Source organism: Talpa europaea (assembly GCF_964194135.1).
Source record: "Talpa europaea genome assembly, chromosome: 7".
Lineage (NCBI taxonomy): Eukaryota > Metazoa > Chordata > Mammalia > Eulipotyphla > Talpidae > Talpa > Talpa europaea.
The window spans coordinates 76,914,562-76,935,722 of record NC_140074.1 but is presented as its reverse complement, the minus strand read 5'-3'; the positions used below and the strand labels follow the sequence as shown (position 1 = coordinate 76,935,722).

Here is a 21,161-nt window from a genome sequence, read left to right as displayed (position 1 = left end):
TTAAGCCACACTGTGGTCTGATAATGTGAAACAGGGCCCTTAAAAAAAATGCTCTAAGACAATTATTGGTATTTATGCCCAGTAATTTTGAATAAAGTAATTATTGATAACAAATTTATTGATTTACATTTCTGTATAAATTTCAGGGGTACATTTTCACCTCAATGTGTGTATAAGCTCCTACTCACCCCCTATCAAAGTTCTAGTTCCCTTCCTACTATCAGGCTGACCTTTTCTACCTGTCCCTTTCATCCCTTCCCCTCCCACACTGTATTTTTCATAAGTCTTGAGAGTTATTCTAGTTGGGATTTGTTAGTTCATTTGCTTTGGTTATTTATATTCTACATGTGAGTGAAATAACCAGTAACTGTCTTTTACATAACATAATCACCTAAAGTTCCATCCATGTTGTTGCAAAAAGCAAGATTTCATCTCTCTTAATTGCTGAGTCATATTCCATTTGTATATATGCCTCAATTTCTTTATTCAGCCTCCTATCTCCACGGCTTTAAGTTGTTAGCAGAGCTTAGTTATTGTGAAAAGTGCTGCTATGAACAATTGAATCTTTCTTTCAATTGAACATTTTTATATTCTTCAGATAAATACCTATATCTTAGTTGACTCAGGACACTGGTTATATTTGTTTATAAAGATTTATTTTACCCCGTCACAAGCTGAGTGGCCCTGTGCAAGTTACTCTTCCTCGGCACTGCCTCTCTCATCTGTAAATTGAGGGAGATAAGACTGTAATGAAAAATAAGTGAGATAATGGAAAGTATCTAGACTAGGATGTTCTCGATAAATAAGAATTTCCTTTTTCTCCAGCCTTGTCTGCTCAGCTTCCATTTGTTTATAAAATCGGTGTTTACTGAGTCCCGGCTGTGTACCAGGCACTGTGCTAAGTAGGGTTGTTTCTGACATAGGTTAACTGTCATTCTCTTCAAGCAGCTGAGAAAAGCAGAGTTGTACTGTGAGGTATGATGTTAGTTAGGATCTAGGTCCTTGGAACCAAAGGTCCTAAAAGCTGAGGAAAGCCGTGGCTCTCTTGCCTTTGTGTGCTGATAGTGAAAACCTTGTGTCTCTTAGCATCTGCTTGTTACAGGCTATAGATAGGAAATGGATGCTGTTTGTTACAACCATTAAAGTATGAGTTAGCAGAAACCGAATAATCCTTTTCTGCAGAACGTTTTATTGGGCAGTGGAGTGCTAGGTATTGCTAGAGAGAATAATTCATTTTAAGAAAAAGAAGAGCTGTAAGAAGAGCTCCAGATTATTGTTATATTTATGGTACGTGAAGCAAGTCTTAGTTGGAGCTATAGTCTTAACAATAACCATTTTCTCCTTTTTCTCAATCCAGAGCACTTTCAAAATAATGTGGTTGCCAGAATATAAGAAACAGCAGTTATTCTTTCTTTTAAAAGATAGGCTGTATTTCTGTGAATTTTCTTTTGTGAAGATTTTAAGATCTGAGGAACAGCTTTTTTAAACAAACAAAAAACAACATAACAGGCTTTTGCAGACTGAGGAAGGATAATATTGATATTTAACAGTTCAAGAATCTTGAATCTTTCTGCTAGCCACACTATCTTTTCTGGTAGGACTTTGTGGGTTTTTTTTTTTTTTCCTGTAGAAGAACTGGAGTACTGAAGAACTCCGGTTCTTCTGTCAGAGGTATGGGGGTGAGAGGACTCACCAGAGACAGAATGGGGAGCAGAACAGACATATTTACTGAAACACACTGCTGAGGGGAGCAGTGGGTGAGACTAAAGAGAGGTTTGCTGAGCCATATGTGGGTCAGCTTCTTGACTGGGGATCAAACTCAGGTCATAGTGATAATAGCACTGAGACTTAACCCCTAAGTCACTAGCGAAGCCCCAGGACTTCCTGGTTTTTTGTTTTTGTTTTTTAAGATTTATTTTTTTATACAAGAACCGGGGCACAGGTCAGAGATGCGGAGGGTGAGAGAGTCACCAGAGACAGAGCAGGGAACAGAACAGGCAGACTGATGAAATACACTGCTGAGGGGAGCAGTGGGAGCGACCGGAGAGGTCTGCCGTGCCATGTGGGACCCTTGCTGGCTGGCTGGGATTGAACCGGGCTGCAAAGACTGTGGACAGCTTCACAGCACTGCGCTCAACTGCCTGCACCACCAGTGGAGGTCCCTTGTGTTTTTTTGTTTTAAGTTGCAATGTAATTTATTATTCATGGTCTATACTGTTCACTTATTTAGGGCAAGATAATTCTTAATTCCATACATAATATTAATTCTGTAGTCTGTTCATTCAGGACTCTTTTATGCTACCTCAGTCCCCCCTTTAAAAATTGTATTGTATATAGTAAAATGCACAGATGTGTTTTAAGAAATGTGTACACCTATGAAACACTATTCCCTCTAGGTCCCTTTCCAGTCAACTTCCTCTTATTCTAAGTAGTTACTGTTCTCATTTCTAGCAATATAGATTAGTTTTAACCTGTTCTTGAATTCTATGTTCAATATATCATGAACTCTTGTTTTTGTCTTCTTTTGCTTGCTTCATTGCTGGCATTAGAGATGCATCTGTGTTATTTGGTATATCAACATTTCATTCTTTTTTTATTGAGGACCACTCAGCTTCCATTGTGGGAATATTCTATCATCTGTTCATCCATTCTCCTGTTGAAAATTCATGTCCTTCCCAGTTTGGGGCTATTCTAAAGCTGTTACAAGTACTCCTGTAGGAGTCTTCTTTGTAGATACATGTTTTACTTTCTCTTGGGTGTATTCTTAGGGGTAGGATGAATGGATCATAAGGAAATTGTATGAAGCTTCCTAGGAAACCACCAAACTTTTCCAATGTCTTGATTTTAAATTACATGTACATTTTTTATTCCCATTAGCAATGCTTGTGAGTTTTAATTGCTTTACATCTCCAACAATTGGTGTTGTCATTCTAATTTTAGCCATTCTAGTGGGTGTGAAGTGGTATTTCATTGTGGTTTTATTTTGCATTTCTCTGATTTGAATGGCTTTTCCATCCTCATTCCTGAAACTTGTTTGATAAAATGGCTTCAAATCTTTTGCTCCTTGTTAACTGGAAATAAAGTCACAATGATAGTTGGAGTTTATTAGATAACCAGGTGAGGACTTGAACCCAGGAAACTGTCCTACAGATTTTACTGTATGAGAATTGTTCCAACAAACACAAATTTGAATTTAGTTTATGTAGGTAGGGACAGTGAATTATTGACACTAAAGATGTAATTATTCATCACAGGAAGGGCTTTAATCTCTTTCTTTGTAAAGAATGCACTGTAGAAATGCAAAAGATGGGTACCTATTGTTAAATCTTCTCTGAGTTTCCTTGGTCATGAAAAGACTGCCTGTAGGCAGGCATTAGATTTTACATGTCATTTCAGACTTAAAGTCTGTGCAGATGCTTTGCTCTCCTGTCTGCCAGAACAGGGTGAGGTCATTTTCCTAATCATTTTACAGTATGTTCACACCTGGTTCCCATTTAAAAAATTATAATGTGTACCCTTAGTCTTCTTTATACCCAAATTTTCCTAAAAACCACAGCCAAATTGGAACAATAATTTAAAAAAAAAAAAAAATCTCCCTGAGGGACTTCTGTAGGGATTTTTTTTTTTTTAAAATATGACTGGTGGCCTAGAATTGTTGATATGTCCTAAATATTTTAGAAGGCCCGTGAAATACCATTGGAGATAGAGAATGAGTACATTGTGAATAAAAATCTGCTTCTGATAAAGCAATCATCCTGTCTTTTTTCATTTACTGCTAAGAAAATTTGAAATGAGACAGACCATCTACTTAGCTCTCTCCTCACCTCCTTTGAAATGCTTAAGTAGATAAATTAGAATTTATCTTGATCAGAGTTCTTTGATTAGGATCCTCGGAAAATACTGTCTGCTGAAGTTGCTTTTACTTCACTGTGACATCTCTTTCTGGCTCAGTATCCGACTTACATGATGTTGATCCAGATGTTTTAGGACATGTTGGTGATGTCCTATCTCACCGCTTCATATCACACTGATGGAAACTGAGGCAATTTGGCCATGCAGTTTATTTTGATAATAACTAATTTCAGGAAGGACTTGAGGTAGATGGGATTTAGCAACCCTCCCACAACATTGCCACCAGGTTATAATGAAAGCTAATCTGAGCTTTAAAAGTACTTCCATGCAACAGTCATTTATTAAATATTCTTAGCAAGCAAGCACAAGACATAATATACCCTATCCTGAAACTTGGTTCCTGCATTTTTAGGTATTCCAGCAGACATCATGGTGTTCCAGGTATAGCATTCTATTAACCTTATAGGTGACACCATTCAACCAGAAATCCCTAAAACCTGTATCTGTTGGATAGTGGCTAATTTAGACATCGAGACTTGAATTTCAAACACTGTCCCCTAAATTAGAGTATTATTTGGTTCTTGTAATCTATTTGTGCATCCTGTCTGTAAAATACTTGTGACACTCTACAAATGTGAAGAGCCATCATTTCACCGAGAACTCATTTAGAACAACCCTTATGCTGATTAACAAGATACTAATTTTACCAATAAAAATATCATTTTGGGGCATCCATCATTTTAAATTATAAAATCTCCAGATTTGTATAGATAACAGAAAAAATACTGTATCAACTCTGAAATGTGACTTGCCTGCTTTAATAATATCTGTCCAGTTCCTGAGGTGCCAGTTTCTGTTTAGAGCTACTGTCCCCAAATCAATGAATTTGTTCCCATAGTGTAGCATAAACCAAATCCTATACATTTCAACCATGTCAATGTAGTTTGAAAGTAAATGAACAATAACCCAGTCTCATTACTCAAAGTAATGAGAAGAGAAGCATTCATCTGGCTGGTATACAGAAATATAAACTATACCCCCTGATGACTTTAATAATACATTAAAACTTTCCAGTAAGGATCCGTAACTGAGAATGTTCAGTGACAAACAAAATTAGGGTCTAGAACTCTTAATTTTGCTTTTTTTTTTTTTTTTTTTTTTTTTTTTGTCACATAACTAGAGAGCGTATGAGAGAGAGGGATGGGGAGATTTTTTTTTTTCCTCTCAGTGATTTAAGTTTCAGGTCTCCTTGTTTAAAAAAAAGAAGGACCAAAGAGCTGATATAGCTGTCTTATTGCGGTCATCCTGCCCTCAATCTCCATAAAGTACAAGGAGAGTCAAACAACTTTCACTTTCTAGCCCAAGTATTAAAGACAAACTAAGATAAGGAAGGAAGAAAGGCAAGTGGCTGCAGTTATTGACACATCTTTCCATTTAAGTGCTAGTTCCTGATGCTTTATTTAAACTTATGTCTGCATTGGGGTGGTAGATATTGTCCTGGCTGGAAATAGCTGTTGTTTCACCACACTTATTAACATGGAAGTAGGACACCCAGGCTGAGGAGGGATAATCGTGAAAGGTGAAAGGTTTCCTTTCATTTCTCCCAGAGGAATATATTTTTAATTATAAACTAACACAAAGATATTCTTAAAAATCCAAGTAATACTGATAAAGTAAAAATTTCCTCTACCTCCCAACCCTGGTTACATCTCAGTAAGCTGTTTAGTGTGGGTATTCTTTCAAATTGCTTTTCTGTTTATTTTCATATATAAGTTTACCTATAGAAATATGGCTTAGTTTTATAATTTTTAGCTATACCTGTTGTGCTGTGTAGTTTTTTTATATTAAATTTATCTTTATACACTGTGAAATATTTCATATTGATTTACCTCATTATTTAAATTTTTTTAAAGATTTATTTATTTATGCATACAAGAACTGGGGTGCAGGCCAGAGGTGGGTGGTTGAGAGGATTCACCAGAGACAGAGTGGGGAGCAGAACAGGCAGACTGACTGAAACACACTGCTGAGGAGAGCAGTGGGGGAGACAGGAGAGGTCTGCTGCACCATGTGGGTTAACTCCCTGATGGAATGGAACTAGTGCTGCAGTGGCTGCGGACAGCTTCATAGTGCAGACACTTTACCCCTTGCGCCACCAGGGAGGCCCCACCTCATTAATTTTAAGTCACAGTATGATTCTTCTGGTATTGAAAACATTTGTCATTTCCATTTACTTTTACTGCAGACAGTGCTACAGTAAATACCTTTACAAAATATTCTTAGTGCTCATCTGCCAGTATTTCTCTCAGGCAGATGCAAAGGTCAAGGGATACAAACCTGACATACTGCCAGCCTGCTCTCCAGAACTTCTCTATTACTTTACAGAACCCCTCTATCAATCCCACTTTCCTTGTCTAAAAGTAGCAATTCCCCCACAACCTTTTTTTCTTTGATAGCAGTATTTAAATTCTATTCCAATTTGATGTGAAATAAAGCTTCATTGTTTTGTAATCTTTACTTTTCTAATTACTAATAGGTTAAACATCTCACTTTGTCATTTCGATTCTTTTTTTTTTTTTACTTGCCTTTTTAATATCTGTTTCAGTTTCTCTTGGACAGTTTGCACTGTTAAGATATTTTATAGGAATGTATATTATATAACCAATGATGTCATTTTGATGAAATGTTGGGTTCAGTCAGCAGGGTCCTTGGGTTACCTCTCAGAAAAGTTTCAGCAGAGTTCCACTTGCAGAGGCACAGGGCAAGTTGACCTGAGAGACAAAGACACTTGCACAGACACAGGCAGGTAAAGGCAACATTTTGAAAGGACAGGTTTATTAGGAAAAAAAAGGAGAAAGAAAAAAGAGACACCTGCATAGAAATAGTTGGGCAGTCTTGGGAAGAGAGCTGCATTTTGCCAGTGCAGAAATTGTTCTGATATAGTGTACTTTTTTGGGACAGGGGTTCATTGCTTTGTGAAATTTTTATCTGTTAAATCAATCTCTTCTAGGGTGTGATTGGGTTAATCTGTTAGGACAGGTCAGGTGATTCATTAATGGCTCTCAATCTCCATATCCCCACTTCTAGTCTATGCTTCCAGATACTATCTGTAGCATCCAGTCCCTGCCTGTTGCCCTGTGGAAGTTTTTATTTCTATAGCTCCTCTAATGACTATGTTAACGATTTCTACCCCCACCTCCAATTTCTGGACCTGTGAAGCCTCCATCCCAAATTTTCTATTCTAAGCCTCCTTCAACTAATATATATTCATATTTATATCCTATTGCAGATTATATAATTTACAAATATTTTCCCTGCCATTTGAATTTTTAAAAAATAACAGATTTGCAGAAACAATGCAAAGTAGTACAGAGAGTTTCTGTAGACTCTCAGTCTAGTTTCCTAGGATGTTATCATCTGTATTAGTTTGTTCAGGCTGCCATAATAAAATACACAGGTTGGGTGGTTTAAACAAGAGTTTATTTTCTCTAGGCTTTGGAGATTGGAAATCCAAGATTGAGGTGCCGGTAGGGCTGATTTCTGTTGATGAGAATTGTGGTTAGCTTGAGGAAATAAAAATTGGATCTTCCCATTTATAAACTTGCCTTATATTTCCATATATCAATAAAGGATATGTAAATCTTTTCTCTATTATATTTCATAATTGGTTATTACAAGTACATAGAAGCATTTTTGGGTTTTGTGTTAATCATCTATATCCATAAACTTGCAAAAGCTTATAAATTTATTTATTTAAAAAGTTTGTTTATAGAGTTGTTGTTTTTTTTAAGATTTATTTATTTATACAAGAACCGGAATACAGGCCAGATGTGCAGGAGGGTAAGAGGGTTCACCAGAGACAGAACGGGGAACAGAACAGGCAGACTGACGAAATACACTGCTGAGGGTGAGACAGGAGAGGTCTGTCATGCCATGTGGGTATCTCCGGGGCCAGCAGGGCTCTAACTGGCACTTCAGAGGCTGCTGACAGCTTCATAGCGCTGCTTTCAATGGCCTGCGCCACCAGAAGGCTCCCTGTCTACAGAGTTTCTTGAATTTTACAGGTATACAATCATTGTCTCAAATAGGTACAATTTTATTTCTTCTTTCCCACTTCTCTTATTTCTTGGTATCAGCTAGCATTCCCAGTAACCCAGTTATTACATTGTTAAATAGCTTTTCTTTTTTTTTTTTTTAATTTCAGGCAGATACTTATAGAAGTATGATATTTGCTAAAGGTATTTGGAAAATAATCTTTATCAGATTAAGGAAATTCTTTTTTTAGTTTCATTGTATAAAGACTTACTTGGGAAATGACGACTTGAATGACTTTTTCTGTATTAATGAGATAATTGTGTGACTTCTGTAATCTGTTCTTAATGATTATTAATGTTGAGTCACTGGAAAGTGATTTTCTTTTCATATGCTATTGGTCATTTCCATTTCTTTTGTGAATTGACTGCTCATAGACTAGATTTGTATTTTGTATTGGGTTGTTGTGGTGCTTTATAGATAATTTCAATCTGTTGTGATGATTAAGCCTAACATTTTTTCCTAAATTTCTGTTTTTCCCCTTTTGAGATTTGTATAATGCTTTAAAATTCTCTGTATTAAGCTAAAATTATTGATTGTTAACTTTTATAGTTACCTGACAGCTTTTAAAAAGTTATTTCATCTGATATTTATTTTATATAGTATATGAGCTTGAACTTCATTTTCTTTTCATACTTGTATAGAGTTGCCTATAAGTGAATAAGGCCTTCTTGTTTGACATATCAATTCTCACATATACTAAATTTTCTTATATGATTGGGTCCATATTTTTGTATAATGCTGTGCTAAAATTGTATTATTTTAATCATTCTTGCTTTAGATCAGAGCAAGTCTCTGAGACAGGAATTTAAAAACAGAATAACCTATGTTCAAATCCCAACTGTGCCACTTGACAACAAACTTTGTTATCTTGGGTTCAAGTTAGTATTTTTGCCCCTTTTTATGTTTCCTTTCCTGGAAAATATTGTTAGTAGTATCTACCTCATAGGTTGTAATAAGCTTAATATTATACCTGCCACTAAACCCTGAATAATTGCTAGCTGTCATTGTTGTTTTAGAAGGTATTGCTTCTTTTTTTAATAAGTACTTCTATGAACATTCTTCCTCTGCTCTCCTTGGTCATTCCCTCCCTCCAAAAATAAATGATGAGAGCCTGATGTCCATAGGCCCTCTTTCTGAGAGACAGGCCATGTTCAGGCAGAACCTGTAGTTGTTTTTGCAAAACCTGTTCTCTCATTTTCTCTAAGGATGTGAATTTTCCTTTCTACTTGCCTTGTGCTAAGTGCACCATGTCTACATCCTGTAGGGGAGGTTTGCATTTCTTAGTTATTCTGCTTGGACCTGTGAGATCATTCTAGAGCAAGCGGGAAGTAAAAATAGGAAGAAGCCCTTTGTGTCCGTACATTCAAATAGAGTTCTTTTAGTCTTACCTATTAAAAAGTAAATACTGTATTATCGTTGCTGTATAACTCAAATATATTTCTCAATTGGTTTGGAACATACCCCTCTCTTTTATTATTAGTTATCCCCCATTACCTACAGGGTTATGCAGGAAAATGTTTTTTCATTTATTTAAAAAATATTTACTAGGGCCTCCCTGGTGGCGCAGCGGTTGAGCGCTGGGCTGCAAAGCTGCCCGCAGCCTCTGCAGCGCCGATTGAATCCCCGGCTGCTCCCCGGCCACCAGAGGAGGGTCCCACATGGCGCGCAGACCTCTCCTGCCGCACCCCCTGTTCCCCTCAGCAGTGTATTTCATCTTTCTGCCTGTTCTGCTCCCGCCTCTGGCTCTGGTGAATTCTCTCACCCTCCCACACTTCTGATTGTACCCAGTGCTTGTATGAATAAATAAATAAATAAATCTTAAAAAAAAAATTTATTAAAGGAAGTAGTCAACTGGAGCTCCAAAAGCTAAATAAGAACTTCAGATAAGTTTGTCACAAGGATGGATTTTGAATGTTTTGCTAGTATTTTAAAACCCTCATCTCTGTTGATTTTATTTCCTTCCACTGTATCACATTATCAAAGAACCAAGAGTGGTAACATTATGTGATAGGAATATATAGTCAAAAAGTTTATTACTTCAGTGGCCCAGTTTTCTGTTTTGACAACAAACACATTAAAAGGAGGATACATAGTTACACAAGGGGATTATAAGTTTAATCATAAGCTTTTAAGCAGAACATAACTAGTTGTTTTTGGCTTCAGGTTTCTAGAAACCTGGAATAGAAATAAAAACATAACTCTTAGCTCCTGCCATTGGAAATACATTGTGTAGAAATAATTGGAGATCAAAAAAGTGGTAACACCCTTCCCTCTACCCATTCCTAAAATATTCCCTGGGGAAATGAATTTCTGGTTTGAACCTGGAGGGGAAACCCCTTCCTACTTCCATCTACCTCTTTCCAGGTTTATTTGGGTTTGTTAAAAGAAACTGGATTTCAAGAGATTGTAGTGACCAAAAGAGATTACAATCCAACTCTCTTGTTTAAATATGTGCGAAGGAGCACAGGACATTTTCCAAGTAGCCTTATATGATGCATACTATACATTTCCTGTCTGATGAAGATCAACTTTGGGAAAAAATTATTAACCTGCAAGTTCACTTTTCAAAATCTTCTTAATTTTGAATAGGTAACATATGGTACAAAATTTCAAAAGTATAAAAAAGCATAAACCTCTCATAACTTTCCCTATTTCCAGATGCCCAATTCCCCTTTGTAGAGACATCAACTACTACCAGTTTCTTGTATATCCTTTGCTATGCAAGACTTCATATAGTATATGCATAAATAGGCTTTCAATATGCATGTATAAGTAAGTGGTGGTACTGGGGACCTCCCTGGTGGTGCAAGGGCACTATCAAGCTATCTGCAGCCACTGTAGCACAAGTTCTATCCCCAGCAGGCCAGGGAGCAACCCAAATGGCGTAGCAGACCTCTCCTGTCTCACCTGCTGCTCCCCTCAGCAGTGTATTTCAGTCAGTCTGCCTGTTCTGTTCCCTGCTCTTGGCTCTGGTGAATCCTCTCCCCCCGCCCCACCCCCGTCCTCCCTCTCCCCCTTCTGTCTCCCCCCCACCTATGGTGTGTACCTCAGCTCATGTATGCATAAATAAATAAATCTTTTTAATAATGTGGTACTTAGCAGTCTGTCTTCACAATCTTGCCAGATTTTAATTTTTAATCTTGAAAATCTGTCAAATTACCCCTTCGTGGAGGTTGTCCCACTTTATTTTCCTTTCCACAGTCCATGTGAGAGAGTAACTATTTCTCCACAACCTCACGAACACAGTGCCTTTAAACTTTAGTTTTGCGAGTCTGAAGGAAAAATAGTATCTTGTAGTATTAATTTGCTTTTTTGCTATTATGCAATATAAAATTGAAGCTGACTATCTTTTTGAGATGAATTTAAAATATTTTTTTCCATTTTATCTCTTGACATTGCCATGTTTTCATTTTACATTCCGTGTGTTAACTTTGCAGTCATACTAGATCCAATTTCCCCCCACTGAAGACTAACTCAGGAACATAGGTTTAGAAAATGCTTAGTATTTTGGCAGAATTTTTATTTTCCAAACATCCAGATACTTTTATGAGGCGGATCTAAGGCCTTGAACGGCATCACGAGCTTACCCTTGAGCCATTTCGAAGACTTGGGCTTTGAAGGAGAGCAGCACTGGGGCCGGGCGGGCTCCGCCCTGCGCGGGCACCTGAGGGCGCCTCGGCCTGCGCGGGAGGCCTGGTGCCCGGCGGCCGCGAGGCCCTGATCCCGCCTCCCCGCGCGCCGGCTGCAGCGGCCCCTGGCGGCCGCGGAGGGCGTCCCGGTCCCGGGCTGGTTCGCGGCTGAGTCCGCTCTTCCTGCGCACACGTCCTTTTCTCCACGGTGGAAGCCGCTGCCCTCTCCAGCGGGCCGGGCTCCGCTTCGCCGCCGCTCTGCGCAGTCCGACTCGGCCGCGCTCCGGCGCCGGGGCGGCCCGCGCTGCGCTGCCCACGCGCACTTCCCAGAGGTGGGGCGAAGAGGGCCGGGGCTGGGGTGGTTTCCGCGTCTCTCTCCCCGCTGCGCCCCCGCCGCCCCATTTGGGGCCATTCGCGAAGTTTTGAACTTCCGGGGTTGACTCGTCCTGCTTCGTTGCGGTGGGCGGCCGCGGGGTGCAGCCGTGCCAGCGCTGGGGCGCGGCCCTTTAAAGTTTCTGTTGTTTAAACTTCGGGGGTGTGGTCGCGGCGCCTCCTCTCTCAGCGGCTGGCTGTCCCTGGCCGCCCGGTCCTTGGCCCCTGCCCCGCCTTCCAGATGCTCTGGAGTCATGAGCCGGGAGGGCGCCGGCACCCCTCTGCTGGCTGAGGTGATCAAAGGTGAGTGCGGAGCGGGGTTTGCTGCTCCTAGGTGGCCCCCAGCCCCAGCCCCAGCCCCGACGCCCCCTATCCTGAGGGTACAGGGCGGCGCCCGGCCGTGGCGGAGGCCCCGAGCGCTGTGGAGAGGGGTCTTTGAACTTGAGCCAGGGCGCGTGCTTTTCATGGGTGTGGGTGGTCCCGGACTCCCAGTTCCCAGGCTCGCGGGCTTGCTCTGGGGAGACTCCGCTGATCGCCCCACACTGCACTCGGACCCTCGCGTCCTCACACCCGTCACGGGGAATTGCATTGAATCTCTGCACCCGAGGGAGCAGACGCCTCCTTCACTGTGCACAGGGATCAAGGGTCATTAGTAGCTGGAAAGGAATAAGTTCCATCATGCGTGCGAGTGTTACGGTGGCAAGACTTTTTCAGTTGTGGAGTTGACAAGGAAATACATCCAACAATTGTGTGAGCGAAGACAAAAATGTTTAAATTACCATCTGGGTAAAGGATGGCATCCTTTTGTGTCTTACTTTTTATAAGGCTGTCTTGTTTTTGTCACAAGTTGGTAGTAAGTATTCCACCAGTTCTGCTAGTACTAGTACTAGTACTGAGGAAGACTTTCTTTCACTGAGGATTTTTAGGCAACTTTTTTTTTTCAGTCGGGTGGGTGGGGAGGGGGAAGATGGGTGGAGTCCCAGCGTTACTGCCCTGCACTGTTCTTGCTAAACTTCACAGCAGCCTAACTGCATTTGTGCAACACGAAGTTCATCTCACACTTACTCATCATGTAGAAACCTCTCATTGCTTCTGTTTTAATAGTTGTCTCATTATAAAAATCACTACAAAAGTAGTGATTCCAAATAAAAAAGTAGTGTTCCCTAAGAACATTTGGATTAGCATATATGGTTTGTTTTGTTGTTTGTGTTCTATAGCTCTGAACATTGTTTTGGAAGCAGTTTTGATACCATTCTTCCTCCATTTAAGAAAAATACATTTTTTAAGTGACTTTTAAGGATATATCTTGAAAGCATAGCAAAACAGTAGCCATCACATAACTTGATGACGAGCCACCAAAGGCATGCTGAATTTTTCTAAAATTTCTTAGGTCACTTAGGAACTAAAATTGTGCGATGAGAGGTCTCCAGAAGTCAAGCCATATTGCTACATAAGGTCACTAACACTATTGAAACTTACAGTTTAAGACAGTTGCTCCCTTAAAAAATTGCTTATTATTGCTCACCAAAATAGCCAGAATATTTTGAAATTTACCATTGACAACCTTACTATCGGAAACATGCATGGGAAAATTTTTTTTACTTCATCTGAAAAGAGTTGCATCATGATATACAAAACGTTTTTTTAATAACCTGAAGGAAGGAACATTGCCATTTTTCCATTTCAGATCGCCTTTGTTTTGCCATTCTCTACAGCAGACCAAAGAGTTCATCAAATATACATTATTTCAGCATAGATAATGAACTTGAATATGAGAGGTAAGTATTGCTTTTTAAAAGATTGTTAGTATCTTTTTTTTTTAATTTGAAGACTCTAAAGGTATGTTTATAAATAGGATAGCCTTGAAAAATTAATCTGTTGATTAATAGCTGACGGATGATTTCTAAACCTTTGATAATAAAATAGACCCATAGGGGAAAAACAAAGTGAGAAGAACTTTCTTAATTTACATATGAAATTTAAATGGATTACAGTATAAGATATTAACTGGTGTTCTAAGTAAGTTGTGTTTTTGCCAGTGGAGAGGAAAAACAATCTTTTTGTTCAGAAGGTATTTTCATATATTATTCGAGGTTATACTTAGGCATTGTAGCACTTGTCATTTTTTTAACAAGCATTGCTTACCAGAATATTTCTTTCAGTAGTAACGCACAATTTGGTGTCTTTTTTTTCTTAATTTGATCTTGTAGCTCCTAAAAATATTTATATTCAAAACATCTAGAATATACGTATGTTTTTGTTTTCCATTTTTAAAGCTTCTACGCAGATTTTGGACCACTCAATCTGGCAATGGTTTACAGATATTGTTGCAAGATAAATAAGAAATTGAAGGTAAAGTCTTTTTACTTAAGATTTGATTTAAGTAATCATTGCAAGCCTGATGTTGGAGAGGGACAAAAGTAAGGAAACATCCATTTTTAAAAAGGAAACGGGAAAAAAAAAAACAAAGGAAATGTCATTTTTCCCTATGCAGTAGTGTTTGGTACTTATTTTTTGTTCTATAAAGTCATAGTGTGTATATTTGTTGTCCAGACTTTTGATTGAACAATTAAATTTGAGTCATTTGCTTCTGGTTTGGATTGGTGATATTCAAATACTTGAAAAGCCCAAGAGAAAACTGGTTAATAAAGTCAGCCTCCTACTATCTGACCTAATGGAACTGAAACCTAACAAGAGAAACTTGTCTTGCTTTAGTCATTGTTTTTTCTGCCTTCACTTTCATAGGGAGTGCTAGCAAATGAATACAGAAAAATTGGCTCATCTTACATCCTCCCATTCTATCTTATATCTCCCATGATTATGTAATACTTAAGACTTCACCTTTACCCTTTACACATAGGAACAGGGAAAGGTAAGGCAAATAGTTTATCTTTAAAGTTATATGTCACTGAGAGTTGCAAAAGTATATTTCTATTAATTTGAATTTAGATCTCATTCATTTATTTTAAAGACTTTGACTTAGTCATGCATAATAAGAACTGTTTATGTACTGTTTGCAATTCCACATTAGTCACTATACATTCTCAACGAGAATATACTGAATATGCGGCATGTACTTTTTGAAATCTACTTTACTTATTCAATTGATTACTTATAGGACTATTAAACCGGAAAAAAAAATCTTCTTTTTATTTAAAAATTATTTTTATAATTGAGTAACATTGGTTTAGAGCCCCACATACACGTTTTAGGAGTACAGGTTCTTCCGATGTGTGATTCCATTAGCAGAGTACTAGTAACCCTCCACCAGGCTACTACACCCCCTCTATTCTTTGCCTCTCAACCCATCCCCACCCAGTCCCACTAAGAAATAGAAAAGCAGCCTCAGTTCTCTAAGTCAGACTCCGAGGGTTTGTTTTAGTTTGGTTTTGTTTGTTTCTTTACTTGGTTTCTTTATATTCCGCACGAGTGAAACCATCCAGCACTTGTCTTTTTCCTTCTGATTTGTTTTGCTTAGCATGATTCCCTCCAATTTCATACATGTTGTCACAAATGGCAAGATTTTGTATATTGGCTCTGTAGTCTGCACTTTACTGATTTATTGCTTCTTACAGTTTTTAGGTAGAGTATTTAGGATTTTCTATGTATATTATCATGTCATTTGCAAATATGGTAGTTTTACTTCTTTCCAATTTGGATTCCTTTTATTTCTTTTGTCTTGTCTAATTGCTTGAGCTAAGTCTTTCAATACTATATTGAATAATAGTGGTAAGAGTAAATAGCCTTGATCTTGCCTGATCTCAGAGGAAAAGATTTTAGTTTTTCTCTATTGAACATGATGTCAGCTATGGGTTTGTCATATGTGGCCTTTGCTATGTTGAGGTATTTTCCTTCTATTCCCATTTTAGTGAGATTTTTTATCCTAAGTGAATGTTGAATCTTGTCATATGCTTTCTCTGCATCTATTGATATGATCACATGAATTTTACCTTTTATTTTGTTGATATGCTAAGTTACATTGATTGATTTTTGGGTATTGAACCATCCTTGAATCCCTGCAATAAATTCCACTTGATCATGATATATGATCCTTTGTTACACTTTTGAATTCAGATAAAATTTATTTTCAATAAAAATTAAGTTATATAAAAATTTTATGGGTGAGCAGGCAGATTTTTTTTCTCTGCCATTGAGCATCAAACCTAAAATTCCATCTCATAAGTTTTAGAAGCATCTGTCAGATGAGTTATTAATATGTAAAATGAAAGTAATATACCCTTTTGTATTATAGGTGTATTCACTGTAGATTTATACACAAATGTAGATACCTTTCTGTACTTTATTCTTCTCTTGAATAGGCATCTAAGCATTTATTGCCTTGTGTAGTTAAGTTCCTCCTCTCCTTTTCCATTTGCCAGTGTCAGGCCTTTTGTTCACTGGGGTTAGGAAGCTAAAAACAATTTCCTTTCCCTTCCCTTGTGTTTCTTTGCTATAATTTTGTAAGAAATTTTTCACTTGTACTCAGCCACCAATGGAATTTTATCCTTTGGGTCAACCAAGTATATATAGGTCCTTTTTTAATTAATTTTTTTTCCACACTTAACTGGAAGAACTTGCAGTACGTTGATCATTTGACTAGATCAAACCATTACTGCCTATTCACTTAAAAGTGGTAAAAGTGTGTCTAGAGCTTTAATTGAGTGTATTGTGCTTGTGCTGTTTGGTGGCTGCTTCGGTTTTCTTTTTGTTTTTTTAAAACCAACTTGGATGTCTTACTCCATGTCAACAACTAAAGGAAAATGTGTACACAATGATCACTGACTCACAGAAGCCAAGGAGTATGTACTTAACTGAACTGCGTATGTTCTGTTCCTTACCCTTACCTGAAATCATTTCCACTCAAATTAGTGGAGTACAGGTGGGGAAATGTTAACTAGTCATTTCCTGTTTGTTTTTAAATTTAGTATTGTATCTTTAGAAATATGTGCAGATTGGAATATACATCTCAATGAATTTTCATAAGCTGAATATACGTGGTAATCAATTATCTTGATAATCAGATCAAGAACAGAATATTAGCACAACCTGGGAGAGCCCTACTTAAGCTTGCTCTGTTGTCTCTGTACCACCTTCATCCTGCCCCACCTTTAACTTAAAATGAAAAGGTATATAAAAACAAGCAAAAATAAGTTGTTTGTTAGAAACTTAAAGGTTTGGGGACTAGATTTTTTCAAAAAAGTAGCAAAAGAAAAGACAAGCTCTCTTCCACTACCTTTTCCAGCTTTTTACTACTTACAGAGTAGTCAGTAAGCCAGTTCATATGTCTTCCCCTCCTCCTTAATTGTACATACATTCTAATCCAAGAATTTGTATTTTATGGGAAAGAAGGTACATTGTGTTTTGGGAATCAAATTTAATATTTTTAAAGATCTTGCTAATATAATGCTTATGTATTATGAGATTTGGAATTTTTCATCATCACAAATTAAAGTTTGAGAAAACATGAAATTGAGAAGAAATACTAAAGCTGGTTTATCTTTATGCAGACAGTTACAATGATAAGGAAGAAAATAATTCATTTTACCGGCCCTGATCAGAGGAAACAAGCAAATGCTGCTTTCCTTGTGGGATGTTATATGGTAAGTATTTAATTAATTTGTTAATGTATTAGTGAAGATGTGTACAATGGTGGTACTTTAAATTTGTGATTGGAATTTGAAAGTTTTTCTAAGGTAATGTCTTCAGTTTTCCCGAGAAAGACAGTTTTGCTTTTTAAAATTGACCAATGCGGGAGGCTGTACATATGTAGGCTGAGAGATATATGGGAAGTCTTTGTACCTTCTTATTAACTTTTTAAAAAAATATATTTATTTTTATTTATTTATGCATTCAAGAATTGGGATGTAAGCCAGAGGTTCCAAGTGTGTGTGTGTGTGTGTGTGAGAGAGAGAGAGAGAGAGAGAGAGAGAGAGAGAGAGAGAGAGAGAGGATCCACCAGAGACAGAGTGGAGAGCAGAACAGGCTGATCCACTGAGACACTCTGCTGAGGGGAGCAGTGGGTGAGACAGGAGAGGTCTGCTAGGCCATGTGGATCGCTCTCTGGCGGGGCATGGAACTCAGGCCATAGTGGCTGGAAATAGCTTGATACTGCAGAGACTTTAACACCTGTGCCACGAGGGAGGTCCCCTTCTTATTAACTTAGTTGTGTCTAAACTGTTGTTAAAAAAAATACAAAGACCAACTCCTATGAACATCTTTGTATGTATTATGTCACTTAATCAGAAGTAATGCCCCAAACTACTTTTATTCACTTCTGATCTGTTTAGTGAAGTTGTACTTTTAAGGAAAATATCAAAGTGCATAATAAGAAGTAAGAGTGCTTTATAATTTGAATATAGGCAGTTTTTTCTTAGCTAAGGTATTATTCTCAGATCATTTTTTATTCCCACTAAAACATCTAACAGGCGGTTGTGGCATGTCAGTATTGAAGGAAAATGGGTAGCATACTACATAGATTATTATATAATCTATTTGTGTCATGAGATATATGCTTTGGAATAGCCAGTATTTAAATGAGTTGCAAAAAATCATTATTTCTACTATCATGGGAGATTTTTTTTTTAAGAGTTAAATTTTATCTATCACTTAGTTCATTAAGTTGCAGGAGTACCGAAGCAGCTATCATTTCTGAGTATCATTTCTGAGTATGCTATAAGCTTCTACAGAGTAGGCCCCCATCTTTCTGGTGTTGTGGAAGCTAGCTCTCTATTCACTGGATGTTTCTTCCATTTCCACCCACTATTAATATGTTATTTTCCTAGATTTAAAAAAAAGTTGTTTTTTGAATTTGTTAGATAAGTTCTTTCTTCCCCCATCTTGCCATTTGCCTCTGTCATGTTCTCCTCCCTTTTAAAAAATATTTTTGGTATATAGTTTGATCAGACTAGAAGTTTTAGTACTGGTTGAAATTGCACCTCAAAATTTAATGAAGCTTTGTTTTACATCTAAGGTATATCATTAGCAACAACGGTTAAGACCTTTTCTGGTTTTGTTTTCTAAGTTGTGCTCACAAAACTGCTTGAGAGAGATGTTTATGAGATAACTTTAAATTTCATAATCTGAACATATGAAACACAAGTTGTAATTATGTTTATTAAAATTTGCTTTCTGAAGCTTACCCGTATTTGGCGTGTGTGTGTGTGTGTGTGTGTGTGTGTGTGTGTTTCCTCTCACTCCTAGTGTTTATTACGCCTTGCAGAAAAAATCCTTGGGGTGGGTAGGAGAGGCTATGCATGGTACCAAGAAAGAGAGTATGGAGAGATTGCAGTTTTAACTGGTTCATTTGTTTCCCTAGTTGGACTACTGGGGAGAAGAATGCTATGGATTATAGTAAATCCTGACAGCTTTGCAGAAAAAGGAGCATAGCCGGAATTCTTTGGGTTAATTAAGTATAACCAGAATTCCTTGAGATAATTAACTATGGACCCTGAAGAAATGGCCTTTGTCTGATATTGAAGTCCCTGCACTGCCCAGGAGAAAACCTGGATGATTCTAGCTGGTCCATCTAAGAGAACGTGATCCTCAGCTACCTTTGGTTAATTCAGTTGTCCCTGGTCAGATGATATGTCCCCAAGATGGTGACTGTGGCATGGTGGAAACTTAAGGGTTGTTTTTAAATTGCAGCATTTGATGATTTATAAATAAGAAACCTCTTTTTAAAAATATTGTTGCTGCTGTTTTTTACTGCTAGTGAAAAAGCAATATCCCCTTCACATATTTATTGAAAATTTGTTCGTGTATTTGTTCCCAGTTTGGTGTTTGCCTTTTGACTTTGTTTATGGTTGTATTTTGGCATACAGATGTTTATCTTTCTATGGTTAATGTATTTTTAGGTTTGGAAATCCTGCAAGGATTTTGTGCTCTTAGGTAGCACTGTCTTGATTGGTTAGGAAAGTGCCTCGTAAGCAATTTGGACATTAACTTGAGTTTATTCCTCTACTCAATTAAAAGCCAACTTGGCAGGAGAATGACAGCTCTTGGCTCTAGCAAAAGTCATTGCAGCCATGACTGGCTGGTTAAAGTTAGAGCTTAGAGATTCAATGATGTGAGGTGAGGGAAAGGAGAAAAACTTCTAAGAAAAGGAAATCTATTAATAGTACCAGGAAAGTATTATATATAAAACACTTATATAAGATAGAAAATATAAATATCTCAAAAGATTGTACATCAAGTAAGTATGCTCTGATCATTCTTATGTACACAAAAGGAGAGGGTGTGAAAATGAAGTGTTAGTTTTTTTTAACATATACACACATAAATATACTTCACCTTCTATAAATGTAAAAGATTTTTACTGCTATTTATTTGTCTAAAACAGTTTATACTTTACAAATACTTAAAATACTAAAATATTTAGAATAGGATTGATATGCCCATGTTCATTTTTTAAATTATTTTTTAAAGATTTATTTATTATTCATACAAGAACTTGGGTGAGGTCAGAGGTGGGCGGGATGAGAGGTTTCACCAGAGTTAGAGTGGGGAGCAGAACCAGTGGATCTACTGAAATATACTACTAAGGGGAGCAGCTGGCAAGACGGGAGAGGTCTGTTGTGCCATGTGGGTTAGCTCCCTGTCCTGAGATCAAACTCAGGATGCAGCGGCAATAGTGTAAAAGTGCTGAGACTTAACCCCTGTGCTACCAGGGAGGACCCCCATGTTCATTTAATCCTTTTATCAGCTGGTTGGATGCCAGGTGTAATTGTGAGAAGGGAGAGGGTAGCTTCACTATTCATTTGTCTTCAGCGTATTTCCTAGTATTGTATTTTATGTGCGCTGGTAAATGGATTTACTATTTGAAATGGCTAAACATCTTTTGCACTACTCATTGTAGAAGAGTTGAGGAACATAAAAGATCACCGAGGTTTTCTTTTACAAAAAAGGTAAGGGAGCCATATCATTTTATCAAATGATAAATTTGCTGCCCCATTCTGTGGTAAGCCAGTGGTTATTAACTAGCCAGATTTTGAGGTGATCATACTTAACCTTTCATTTCAAGTAAAGGTGAAATTTAAGTAAAAAGTAAGAAAAAGTAAGTTTTTAAAACCAATTCATGTTTAAGAGTATTTTGGAAATAAAAGTTTGAATCTTTGTTTTGTTGTAAAAAGATGTCATGTACAAAACCAGATTTGTACCCTTGAGTGAGGAACTTCAAAACTGTTTTTCCTCCCTCCTTCCTTTCTTTTTTTTAAC

General features: G+C 37.7%; 1 protein-coding gene across 5 annotated transcripts in view; it reads left to right on the top strand.

Annotated features, from left to right (window-relative positions):
• CDC14B (cell division cycle 14B) overlaps positions 1 to 21,161 on the top strand; it is a gene marked incomplete at both ends in the record, with an annotated part of 95,916 nt that overhangs the window by 30,415 nt on the left and 44,340 nt on the right. For 3 of the 5 annotated variants that reach the window (XM_084236538.1, XM_084236535.1, XM_084236536.1), the window contains 3 exons: positions 13,636 to 13,726; positions 14,225 to 14,300; positions 17,456 to 17,548. In XM_084236538.1, coding sequence (XP_084092664.1) covers positions 13,636 to 13,726; positions 14,225 to 14,300; positions 17,456 to 17,548 — 260 coding nt within the window. Of the gene's footprint in view, positions 1 to 12,202; positions 12,252 to 13,635; positions 13,727 to 14,224; positions 14,301 to 17,455; positions 17,549 to 21,161 lie in introns of those variants that run through there. The other 2 variants (XM_084236537.1, XM_084236539.1) reach the window with 1 other exon arrangement.